The sequence below is a fragment of the Penaeus monodon genome, chromosome 42 (assembly GCF_015228065.2).
Source record: "Penaeus monodon isolate SGIC_2016 chromosome 42, NSTDA_Pmon_1, whole genome shotgun sequence".
In the NCBI taxonomy this organism is placed as follows: Eukaryota; Metazoa; Arthropoda; class Malacostraca; order Decapoda; family Penaeidae; genus Penaeus; species Penaeus monodon.
This window is the reverse complement of record NC_051427.1, coordinates 16,142,875-16,155,374: the sequence shown is the minus strand read 5'-3', so window position 1 is coordinate 16,155,374 and position 12,500 is coordinate 16,142,875. Positions and strand designations below refer to the sequence as shown.

Below are 12,500 nucleotides of genomic sequence, written 5' to 3'. Positions count from 1 at the left end.
AAATTATACTTATGAAATAAACGTACAGAAACCGGTTGAAATTTGTGCGTTTAGCATAACTGAGGATTTTTTAAACTGCAAAATCTAGCAAGGACAATGTGTTTAATATTCGTATTTGTACTTTTATTTATGGCCATTCTCCCTTTCTCTCTTCCTGTTTATGTATCTTCAGTAGATTTCTATGTTCATATCTATCTATTCCTATTTTATACCTATACCAATCTATCTATCTATCTATCGGGACTAATCAACTCCCTCCTTTTTTTTCTCTCTCTTTTTTCTTTCTCTCTTTCTCCCTTCTCTCTTTCTTTTCTTTTTTTCTCTCTCTTCCCTTCTCTCTCTCTCTCTCTCTTTCTCTCTCTCTCTTTCTCTCTCTCGCTCTCTTCCTTCCTCTCTCTTTTCTCTCTCTCTTCCTTCTCTCTCTCTCTCTCTCTCTTCCTTCTCTCTCTCTCTCCCTCTCTTCCTTTCTCTCTCTCTCTCCCTCTCTTCCTTCTCTCTCTCTCCCTCTCTTCCTTCTCTCTCTCTCTCTCTCTCTCTCTCTCCCTTCTCTCTTTCTCTCTCTCCTCTCTCTCTCTCTCTCTCTCTCTCCCTCTCTCTCTCTCTCTCTCTCTCTTCTCTCTCTCCTCGCTCTCTCCCCTCTTCTCTCTCTCCTCTCTCTCTCTCTCTCTCTCCTTCTCTCTCTCTCTCTCTCTTCTCTCTCTTCTCCTCTCTCCCTCTCTCCTCTCTCCCCTTTCTTCTCTCTCTCTCTCTCTCTTCTCTCTCTCTCTTCTCTCTCTCTCTCTCTCCTCTCTCTCTCTTTTCTCTCTCCCCTCTCTCTCCTCTCTCTCTCTCTTTCTCTCTCTCTTTTCTCTTCTCTCTCTCTCTTCTCTCTCTCTCCCTTTTCTCTCCTCTCTCTTCCCTTCTCTCTCTCTCTCTCCCTCTCCATCTCTCCTTTTCTCTCTCTTTCTCTCCTCTCTCTTTTCTCTCTCTCTCTCTCTCTCTTCTTCCTTCTCTCTTCCTCTCTCTCTCTCTCCCTTCTCTCTCTCCTCTCTCTCTCTCTCTCTCTCTCTCTCTCTCTCTCCTTTCTCTCTCCTCTCTTCTCTCTCTCTCTCTTCTCTTCTCTCTCTCCTTCTCTCTCCTTCTCTCCTTCTCTTCTCTCTCCTCTTCTTCCTTCTCTCCTCTCTCTCTCTTCTCTCCTTCTCTCTTCTCCTCTCTTCTCCTTTCTCTCTCTCTCTCTCTCTCCTTCTCTCTCTCTCTCTCTCTCTCTCTTCCTTCTCTCTCTCTCTATCCCTCTCTCTCTCTCTCTCTCTCTATCTCCCTTCTCTCTCTCTTCTGCTCTCTCATCTCCCTTCTCTCTCTCTGTCTCTTCTCTTCTCTCCTCTCTCTCTCTTCTCTCTCTCTCTCTCTCTCTCTCTCTCTCTCCTCTCTCTCTCTCTCTCTCTCTCCCTTCTCTCTCTCTCTCTTCCTCTCTCTCCTCTCTTCTTCCTTCTCTCTCTCTCTCCCTTCTTCCTTCTCTCTCCTCTCCTCCTTTTCTCTCCTCCTTTCTCTCCTCCTCTCCTCTCTCCTCTCTCTCTCTCTCTCTCTCTCTCTCTCTCTTTCCCTCCCTTTCTCTCTCTCTCTCTCTCTCTTCCCCTCTCTCTCTCCTCTCTCCTCTCCTTTTCTCTCTCTCTCTATCTCCCTTCCCCTCTCTCTCTCTCTCTTCTCTCTCTTCTCTTCTCCTCTCTCTCTTCTCTCTCTCTCTCTCTCTATCTCCCTTCTCTCTCTCTCTCTTTCTATCTATCTCCCTTCTCTCTCTCTCTCTATCTCCCTTCTCTCTCTCTCTCTCCCATCTCTCTCTCTCTCTCCCTTCTACATCTCTCTCTCTCTCTCTCTCTCTCTCTCTCTCTCTCTCTTCTCTCTCTCTCACCTACTTAGCAAATCACACTCTCCCTCCACAATGTTTTCGACCATGAAATGAAACCCGGGTAAAAACACAATATTCTTTCCCTCTTCTGTTTTCACGTCACAATCAGCTGACTACATTACTCCTTGGTAATAATATACATTCAGGTACACAATATACATAAAAATATACAAAATACTTTAGGGGGGAGGATAATTCTAAACACAAATATTTGAAAACTACACAGGGGAATTACAGCAATACAAGAATATACACAAATATCTACTATCACTTTGGTAATGGTTCTTGTGTTGGTGGTAGTGTGGTGTGTGCTGTGTGTTGGGAGCAGTAGGTATGGTTGTAAACAGTTACCGTGTTGGAAATGGTCGTACGTCGTAGTATGTGCATGCAAGCTTGCAAGTGCACTGTTATTAGGTGTGTGTACCTGATAACAAGTACACGTACTCCTCGAAGGTGATAACTGGAGAACAGAATACACAGTGCTGGTGTAGTAAGTGTAGCAGGTGTATTAGGTGTAGTAGGCGGAGTGGGTATAGTAGGTGAGGGTTACATGGACCGTGGGAGTGTGTAGAAAAGTGTCGTATAAGTGAACTACGCTGATACTCACCTATATTTGGGTGTTGCAGCTTTCTGCAAATTCTCGCCTCTCTTTCGAGTTTCTGGAAGTCTGGAAAGGTAAAAAAAAAACAATTATAGCATCTATATTCATACATCCCATACATTCAATAAAATAAGAAAATCAATAAACAGCATACAACAGACAATAATCACGTCAAATTAAACACACTCATCCCAAACTCTCTCCGGATAACAGGATGTCCCAGAACGCATCGCACGTTCCTGGAACTCCTTCAAGGAAAAGCTCGCTCCTTCCGTATTTTCAGCAAGCAAGAACACGACCAACATCTATTTTGCGAAAATCAATAAAAGGAAAATGCAAATTAGATCATTAATACACAAGACAGCTTTTCTATGGCAGAGCACATGACGACAGAGAAACAGGAAGACCAAAGAAACACTTTATGAAGAAGAAGAAATGGAAGGAAGAGAAGATGATGAAGAAAAAGAAGATGAGAAAGGATAGACGGAGGGAAGGAAGAATGGACGGAGGAAAGGAGGGAATAAAGGGAGAGGAGGGAGAAAAGAAAGCAAGAAGAAAACGAACATGAAGAAGAAGAAACAGACGGATAGAAGAAGAAGGAAAAAAGGAAGGAATAAAATAAGACGAAGAGGACGAAGAAAAAAGAAAAAATCACACACGGAAAGCGTCGAGATATGATAAATGGCCGTCTCCTGCGAAACTAAGTCTCGACAATATCTCACTCTCGGACAGACAAGGAAGAAATTCTACTCTAAAGTAAGAAAATAAAAACCGTTTCTCTTTTCTCGTAAAATTCAGGAAATACGAAAACGTTCCTTTTATGGCCAGAGGCACGTTGCTTCGCTTCCCTTCCCCTCCCCTACCTTCCTTCTCTCCCTCCTCCCCTCCCCTACCTTCCTTCTCTCCCCCTCCCTTCCCCTTCGCTCTCTTCCCCTCCCCTTCCCTCTACTCCCTTCACCCTCCCTTCCCCTAGCTTCCCCTCCTTTTTTCCTCTCCTCTTTCCCCTCGCGCGACGCATCTCCCCTCGTCCCATTGATCCACCAGGTGCGGCAAGTCGAAGGAACAATCAAGGACAAGCTATTGACAAAAGTGAGGAGAGAGGAAAAAAAAGGAAGAAAAAAAAATTGCATACATATTCTTCGGCGCCTCCAGGAACGCGCGTCGGCCCCGGAAAACGACAATTTCCCGGGCCCGAGAAGGAGGGGAAATCGGTCGGGACAATTTCGAGAAGGCGCACACGACCGGGCGGGTTCTTCGGCCACGCCCCTTTGGAGGCCGGGGGGGGGGGCGAGCAGGGGAGGGGGAAGGGAGGGGAAGAGGGAGAGGAGGACAGGGAGAGGGAGTGTCCTCGCCTGCTAACCCGCCCACTCACCCACCCGATGTCCGCCCGCCGCCCACCCTCCTGACCTTGGCGCTTCCGAGGTCATTTGGAGGTCGCAACGGCAGCGAGGGGAGGAGGAGGAGGTGGGGGGGGGCGGCGACTCCCCCGACATGATCAGAGGTGCGTCGCCCTTTCCCCGCCCCCGAGTGCCCCCCCCCCCCCGCCCCTCCGCCCTCGGCCTCCGAAGCCTCCAGCGCCCCCGACAAGCCCTTCGGAGTCGTGCTTCTGGTCGTGACAGCTCGAGACACTTCGGAGTCCCCCCCCTCCTCCCCACCCGTTTCCCATTCCTCGTCCGATCTCCCCTTCGCTCTAAGTCTTTCCATTGCCCCTTCCGCCTCTCCTCTATTCTTATCACTCTGTTTCCCTTTCCTTCCTCCTCCACTTCCCTCGACCTCCCCATTTCCCCATCCCTTTCCCCCTTTTCTCACCCCTCCCCTTTTCTCACCCCTCCCCTTCTCCTCCCCCTCCCCCCAAGCCTGCCAACCTCCTTATCGGAGCCTCTCGATAAGCCCCTTCGCACTACCAGATAACGAGCGATAACAGCAAGGTGACATGATGGAGATAAGTTAATCACGACTCTCGCTAACACAAACAAACAAACAGACAGACACCCAGAAGCACATTCCCCCCCGTCTCCCCCCCCCTTTCCCCCCTCTCCTTGTGGCCTTCACATTCCCCTCGCTCCCACCGCCACAAAAAAAAAAAAAATAAAAAGAAAGAAAGAAAGAAAAAAAAAGATAAAGGTTACTGCCTTTATAAACACGAGACAATTAATACCGTGGAGTAGCAGGTACTTCCGGGCTTGTTTGCCACTTCCGGGACCCGCGCGTGAATCATTGATCGATGCGGACAAAGGGCGGAGGACACGGGCGTGAGTGAGTGAAGGAGGCAAATGGATTAACCAGAAGGGGAAAAATAACGCAATATAAGAACAACAGATAATATAGATGAGTGGGCGCAGGAAATACGTTTGCCATTGTGTTGTAAGAAACACATTTACCTTCCAATATTTCTACGCGCCTTCCCCTTCCTACTATGTCCATAAGCCTTTCTCTCTCGCTCCCCCTCTCCCCCTACCCTCTCGCTCCCCCCTCTTCTCCTCCCCTCTCGCTTCCCCCCTCCCCTTCCCCCATCCCCTCTCGCCCCCCCTTCCCCTCTTACCCATTTCCCTCTCTCCTCGCTTCCCCCTCCCTTCTCGCTCCCCCCTCCCCTCTCGCTCCCCCTTCCGCCTCCCCCTCCCCACGAGTGCCGGCACCGTGCCTCCCCTGACTACGCACGCGTATCCTCTCTTTATTCACTTGCCGTTTCTACCTTCATTACCTGTATACTTTTCATCTGATATTACTGCTTTCGAATTTTGAGAGAATAAAAACAATAAACGGGGAGAAAGAGAGAGAAAGCGAGAGAGAAAAAAAAAAAACAGCGAGAAAGAGAGAGAAAGAAAAAAAGAAAAAGAGGGAAAGAAAGAATGAAAGGCAGAGAGAAAAGGAAAGAAAGAATGAATGAAAAAGAGAAACAGGAAAGAGAGAAAGTGAGAGAGAAAACGGAAAGTAAGAGAGAAAAAGAAAAAAGATAAAGAAAAAATGAGACAGGGAAAGAAAAAAAAAAAAAATCAAACAAAAAAAAATGAAAGAAGAAAGGCGAGAAACAAATGAAAGAAATGAAGGCCCGAAAGAAAGTGAGAGGCGGAGAGGAGCGTCAGCGGCCCCCACAGCCGACCCAAACAAGAGCACATCCAACACAATTCCCTTTCGGACAATAAACCGAGACAAACAAGCGTTACCACGCCCGCCGCCGCAAAGAGCGAAAAGGGGGTAGAGGGAGAGGGAGGGAGGGAGGGAAGAGGGAGGAAGAGAAGGAGCGGGGAGTAGGAGGGAGGGAGAAGGAGAGGGAGGAGAGAGAGAGAGACTGGAGCGGCGCTGACTCACACCGACGAACATGAAGCCTAAATATGTCTGAGATCAAAAAAAGAAAGAAAGAAAAAAAAAATCTGACTCAGGGCTTTGCATGTGCTTCTCTTCTGCTTTTGTTTGATCATAATAAAATTAATACTAACACTAACACAGATAGCAGATAATACTTATACTAATACTAATACTTCTATTAATATTACTAATACTAATTTCTGCAGCTGATGGTGAGGATACTGATGGTGATGATGGGATGGTAGTGGTGAGGGTAATGATAATGATGTTAATGGTAATGGTGATGTTGATGGTGATGTTAATGATGATGGTTATGGTGGCGAAAACAACGATAAAAATCCCAAAATAACCACCAGTACAACAGATATTTATTTATGAATTCTACTTTCATCCAATTTCATTCATCATACTCGCTATTACTACCACCCTTATCATTATCCATTTCACGAATGTCCAATCTAATTACGTACACAGATTAGTCTGTAAACAAGCCTGCATTCTTGCTTGTGAATACGTGCGCGCCCAGCAAAAGCGTGTCTGCAAGAGCGAAATCACGCGCAAGCGGCAATCAGTCAGGCAAGGCGGAGCGCCCTGTGTCAGCTCTTCCTCCACGGCTGCTGACAACCCAAGGCCAAGCGCTCGAGCTGACGGCGCGGAGACAGACGGCCGCCATATTTGTTTTGCAGTCGTGACAAATGAACATCAGCGCCGCAAACCCGCGCCGCCTCTCCAGCCGTTAATCCCGGCCGGAGGAAGGGGGAGGGAGAGGACAGGGGGAGGGAGAGATGGACGGAGGGGGAGGGGAGGGAGGGGACGGAGGGGGAGGGGGAGGGCAGGGGGGCGGGCGAGATGGAAGGAGGGACGGAGAGAGAGGGAGAGGACGGGGGAAGGGGGAGATGGAAGGAGGGACGGAGGGGGAGGCAGAGGACAGGGGAAGGGAGAGATAGAAGGAGGGAGGGACGGGGAGGGGAGTAGAGGAAAAATATGGAAGAATAGGGAGGAAGGGAGGGAGAGAGGGGGAGAGAAGTGGAAGGGAAAGGGAAGGGAAGGGAAGGGAAGGGAAGGGGAAAGGAGAGGTGAGGGTGGGAGGAGAAAAAAATATAGAGAGAGCGGTAGATAGAAAGACAGAGAGATAGAGGGTTGATAGATAGATAGACAAATAGATAGATAGACAGAGAGATAGAGAGAGACAGAGAGAAGGTGGGGAGGGATAAGAAAGGAAGAACAGAAATAAGATGCAAGAAAAAAAAGAAAAAAGAAAACTGAAACTGAAATATAAAAAGCATGCCAGTGAATGAAACCAGTGAACACGAAAAAAAGGGAAAAAAAAAGAAAGAAAAAAAAAAACTTGTGGAAACTCGTCAAAAACACGCCAGACTGATCGAAAATATGTAGACGCGAGGGAGAAAAATGCTGACCATTGCAATAGCTTTCTCAGCCAAAAACTACGGGAAAAAAAGGAAAAGTGAAAGAAAATCCGACTCAGCAGAACGATGCCAAACTGAAAAAAAAAAAGAAAAAAAAAAAAAAAAATCTTCGAACGAAAAACGAGTCTATCCTGAACTACCACAAATCGTCAAAGAAATCGTGCTAGCGAATGCCATTTAAGTTAACAACAAGAGAAACAAAAACAATAAAATAATACGTAAATAACCTAAAATAATTTTCAAGCAAATATTTTCTGGAAAAAAAAAATCTAAAAAGATTAACGTCAGAATATACGTCTGGACAAGCCAAGAAGAAGATGATGAAGAAAAAAGAAGAAGAGGAGGAAAAAAAGAAGAAAGAAGAAAAAAAAAACACTCAAATGGCATCAACGTTAAAATCTGTTTATAAGTTTCTATAAAATCCGCCTTCCCTCGTTGGCTTTAGCCCCTTAGCACTGTCCTCCAGAGTGGGCGTTGGGTCAAACCAGCCCAAAGCAACACATAATTCCCATCAGCCGAAAGAGCCAATAAATCTTTCTAAATGTTACCATCATCGTCATTACTGTTGTCATCACTCATATTCAAATTCTTCTTCCCTTCCATTTCTCTAACGCAATCGTTTCTAATTCATTCCTATTGGTATTCAAAGTAACGAAACATAATTTATAAAACTGAGGAAATTTAAGACATATATGAATAAAACATAGTTCCTTGGGATAAGATGGCGCCTTCTTTGCCAGCCCCTTCCTTGATTAATAAACAAGAAAAAAAGCATCGTATTTGCTATGATAACCATACAAATAAATTTAGAAGTGTATAGCTTCTATATAGAATAACACATCAATACACGTATGCATACAGATAAATGATTAATAAAGAATATTAAGAACAACTATCATTGCATCAACATAAAAAGAAGAAAAAAACAGCATCGCATCTCCAATAAAAAATACACATACGAAGTACAAAGACAAAATCAGAAAATAAACATAAAAAATATATATATAATAAGTCTAAAAACCACATTAATGCCCAATTCAAAAAATAACTACGATTTCTTCCAATAACCAAAGTATTTAGCAACCATAACAGCCACGCCCTCCCATCGCCAGCAGACAACAAGGAAAACAAAAGAGCATCGCATCTGTTATCGTAATGGAATTCGCTATGCACTTGCACCGCGATTTACTCACCATCTGCACCACGGGGGGAGGGGAGATGCGTTCATCATTTACAGGCAAAATGACGTTTAATTCGCCTAATAATACCGGTTCCAAGTAATTACCGGGGCCGCCATACCGCAATTAGGTCGTGGTTGCGAGCCAATATCGTAGCGTTCGTTTGCAAACGCGTGAAAAATGCGTCAGTTATGATCAAAATTTAAAATGTATGTATATATATTTTTTTTACAATTATGAAAACAGATTTGATAAATGGATAGAAGGATATAGCAACTGATGAATAGATGAAATGCAAAACCGGGCTTTTCTTTCACCTTAGTAAGAATAAAGGATATTCAAGCATGAACGCATTTGCCTGTCCCCCCCCACACATATATGCAGTGTGTGTACCTGTATATTTAAATATGCAGGTAGGTATGTATGAATATATGTATACACATATGTATGCATGAATGTATGTATATACACATGGATGTATGTTTAAATATATGTATGTATATATATATATATATATATATATATATATATATATATATATATATATATATATATATATATATATATATATATATATATATATATATATATATATATATATATATATATATATATATATACACAGACAATACACAGACACACACACACACACACACACACACACACACACACACACACACATCATAATAAATATACATATATATATATAATATATATAAAATAATATATATATGATATATTATATATTAATATATATATATATATATATATATATATATATATATATATATACACACATGTGTGTGTGTGTGTGTTGTGTGTGTGTGTGTGTGTGTGTGTGTGTGTGTGTGTGTGTGTGGTGTGTGTGTGTGGTGTACATATATATATGTACATATATACATATGTATATATGTATATACATAATATACATGCACACACACACACACATATAATGCTTGTGTGTTTGTGTGCATAGATACACACACACACACACACACACACACACACACACACACACACACACACACACACACACACACACACCGCACACACACGCACACACACACACACACACACACTTATATATATCTATATCTATCTATATATCTATCTGTCTATTTATCTATCTATATCTATATTTATCTATCTATCTATCTATCTATCTATCTATCTATCTATCTACATATATATATATATATACATAAAGCAACAAGACTAATAAAAATCCGCGGCAAGAGCCCCCACTAAAAAGGGAAGCCCAAGCCAGAGCCGTTCCCTCGAAGGGGCCTCCTCCCCTTCCCTCTCTCGCAAAGCCGCTTAATTTCATCTCCGCTTCACTCAGCTCGACTTTCCCGCTCGTCAACATCAACCCCGCGAGCACGCCCACACCCACACGCACATGTATACATACCTACATACGCACACATACACACACAAGCGCGCGCTCTGTACACACACGCTCACACGAAAATACAAAAATCCGCCTTTCAGTTGCAAATGTGGAGAGACGCAATTCTTTGCGACAGAAAAATAGGGAAACAGACATGCTTGCATTCACTAGCACTTTCTGCTACGCAATAATAACTTGTGTATGTATATGTATATATACATATAAACAAATAAACAGATACATATATACAAATAGATACATATGTGTATATATATAATATTTATCATATAAACAAATAAACAGATACATATATACAAATAGATACATATGTGTATAGTATATATGCAAATATGTGTATATATAATATACATATATGTATATATAAGTATATATACATATGTATACATATGTATACATATATATATATATATATATATATATATATATATATATATATATATCATATATATAAACACACACACACACACAAACATATGCATAATCAAAGTGGAAGTGGAATGAACAACAGTGGAATAATATTAACAATAATAATAACAATAATAATAATACAATGTGTACACAGCACACACACAAACGATTTATATCATATAATAATCTGTCTCTTTATCCACCGATGTCTATCCGCCTATCTATTAGCTCCCCTCACATCCATCCTCCTCGGCTCTGCTTCTCCCCCTCCCCCTCCCCTCCCCTCCCCTCCCCGGGCGTCAAGTCCAACCGATTCCGACTTCGAGCAAACGCCACTTTAATTTAATGAAGAGACATACTCTCGCAAGACCTTCTAATCGCCTCTGGACGTCAGGGGGGGGGGGCCCTCCCCCGATGGCATTCACTTCCCTTCCACCCTTGCCTTTCACCTGCTGGTTACTCCTTGCCCTTCTCCCTCTCTCCCTTTCCCTCCCTTGTTTTCTCTTTCCCTCCCCCTTCCTTCCATTCTCTATTCCTTCCGCTTCCCTCCTTTCTCTCCTCTTTTCTCCTCACTCCTTTCTCTCTCCCTTGTTCTCCCTGTCCTCCCTTTATTCTACTCCCTCCCCCTTCTTTTCCTCCTTTCTCCCTCCCTCTTTCCACTTCCTCCTCTCCCTCCCTTTCGTCTTCCTTCTCTTCTATTCCCTTCCCTCTCTCCCTTACGCCCCTCCCCCGAATATCCTCTCGCCCTCCCCTCCCTTCCCTTCCCCCTCTCTCCCTAAGGCCCTCCCTGGGACATAACCCTCCCTCCCTATTTTTTCCTTCCCTCACCCCCTCCCCTTCGTCTCCCTTCCCTCCCTTCTCTTCCCTCTGTCCCCTCCCTTACCCACTCCTCCTTCGTCTCCCTTCCCTCCCCCTATTCTCTCCCTTCCCGTCCCTCCCGCTATTCTCTCTTTTCCCTTCCTTCCCCCTATCCCCTCCCTTACCCCCTCCCCTTCCTCCCCCTCCCCCCTCTCTCCCTAGGGTGTGGAGCTGCTGATGCCGCGACGCCAATCTTTCGATAATTGACGTTCGGGAAACTCTATCAAGACGAGGCGGAGGCCGGGGACAAGGCACGGCGTAAAGGCTTTCGGAAGATTTCAGGAAAGACAGATCAGGGGAGAGGATCACGATTTTTTCCTGCGCAAGCATCTGGATGGAAGCAAGCACAAGCAACAAACAAAATACGAACATACACATTCACATAATGCATAACTACACCACAACATACACACATACATACACATACAATACAGGAAAAAGCAAAAAATACGTACACAACAAACAATACACAACACACACCCACAAACACACAACACATACACAGCAAGCATGACATAATAAACACACAGACACACACAGACACACACGCACGCACACACACGCACGCACGCACGCACGCACGCACGCACACACACACACACACGCACACACACACACACCCCACACCACACACATACACGCACACACACAACCTTACCACTTTTTCTTCCTTCCATAAACTTTCTCTTCACCTTCATCCAATTTTCTCTTTCCTCAATTCCCTCTTCCTCTCCCTTCTGTCTTCTCTTCCTTCCCCTTCAATTATGTCCTTCGTCGGTCTTTCCAATTTCATTCTCCTTCTCTGTTCCGTCCTCTTATGAAAGAGAGAGGAGAAGGGATGTGAGAGGAGGAGAGGAAAGAAGAGAGAAGAGGAGAGGAGGAGAGAAAGAGAAGAGGAGAGGAGGAGAGAAAGAGAAGAGGAGAGGAGGAGAGAAAGAGAAGAGGAGAGGAGGAGAGAAAGAGAAGAGGAGAGGAGAGTCCAAAGAGGGAGGAGAGGCAAGGGTGAAGTGAAGAGAGATAAGGGAAAAATTATTTAAAAAAGAAAAGGGGAAAACAGAAAAGAGAAAGAAAATAGAAAACAGGAGAGGAGATAAAAGAGAGAAGAGAGAGAAGACGAAAGGAGAAGAAAAGGGGGGGGGGAAGGGAGATGGGACTCGAAAAAAAAAATGTGAAAGAACAGAATTAAGGAGATAGAAGAGAAAAAGAAACCAAAAGGAGGGGAGGAAAGAGGGAAATAGTGCAGAAGCAAAGGAGAAACGAAGAAGACGAGAAAGGGGGGGAAAAAGAAAGAAAGAAATGGAAGAAACTCGAAGAAAATCGAGGAAAGAAAAATGAAAAGACTCAAACGAAAGTGGAAGGAAAGAAAATCGAAGGAGAAGGGAGGGGAGGAGGCGAGGAGGAGAGAGGCAAGGTTCCCGCCTCGCTGCCT

General features: G+C 44.2%; 1 protein-coding gene across 1 annotated transcript in view; it reads right to left on the bottom strand.

Annotated features, from left to right (window-relative positions):
* Positions 1 to 12,500, bottom strand: part of LOC119599173 (calcium/calmodulin-dependent protein kinase type II alpha chain-like) — a gene marked incomplete at its 3' end in the record, with an annotated part of 144,763 nt that overhangs the window by 104,999 nt on the left and 27,264 nt on the right. Inside the window, 1 exon segment of the mRNA XM_037948924.1 lies at positions 2,490 to 2,549. Coding sequence (XP_037804852.1) covers positions 2,490 to 2,549 — 60 coding nt within the window.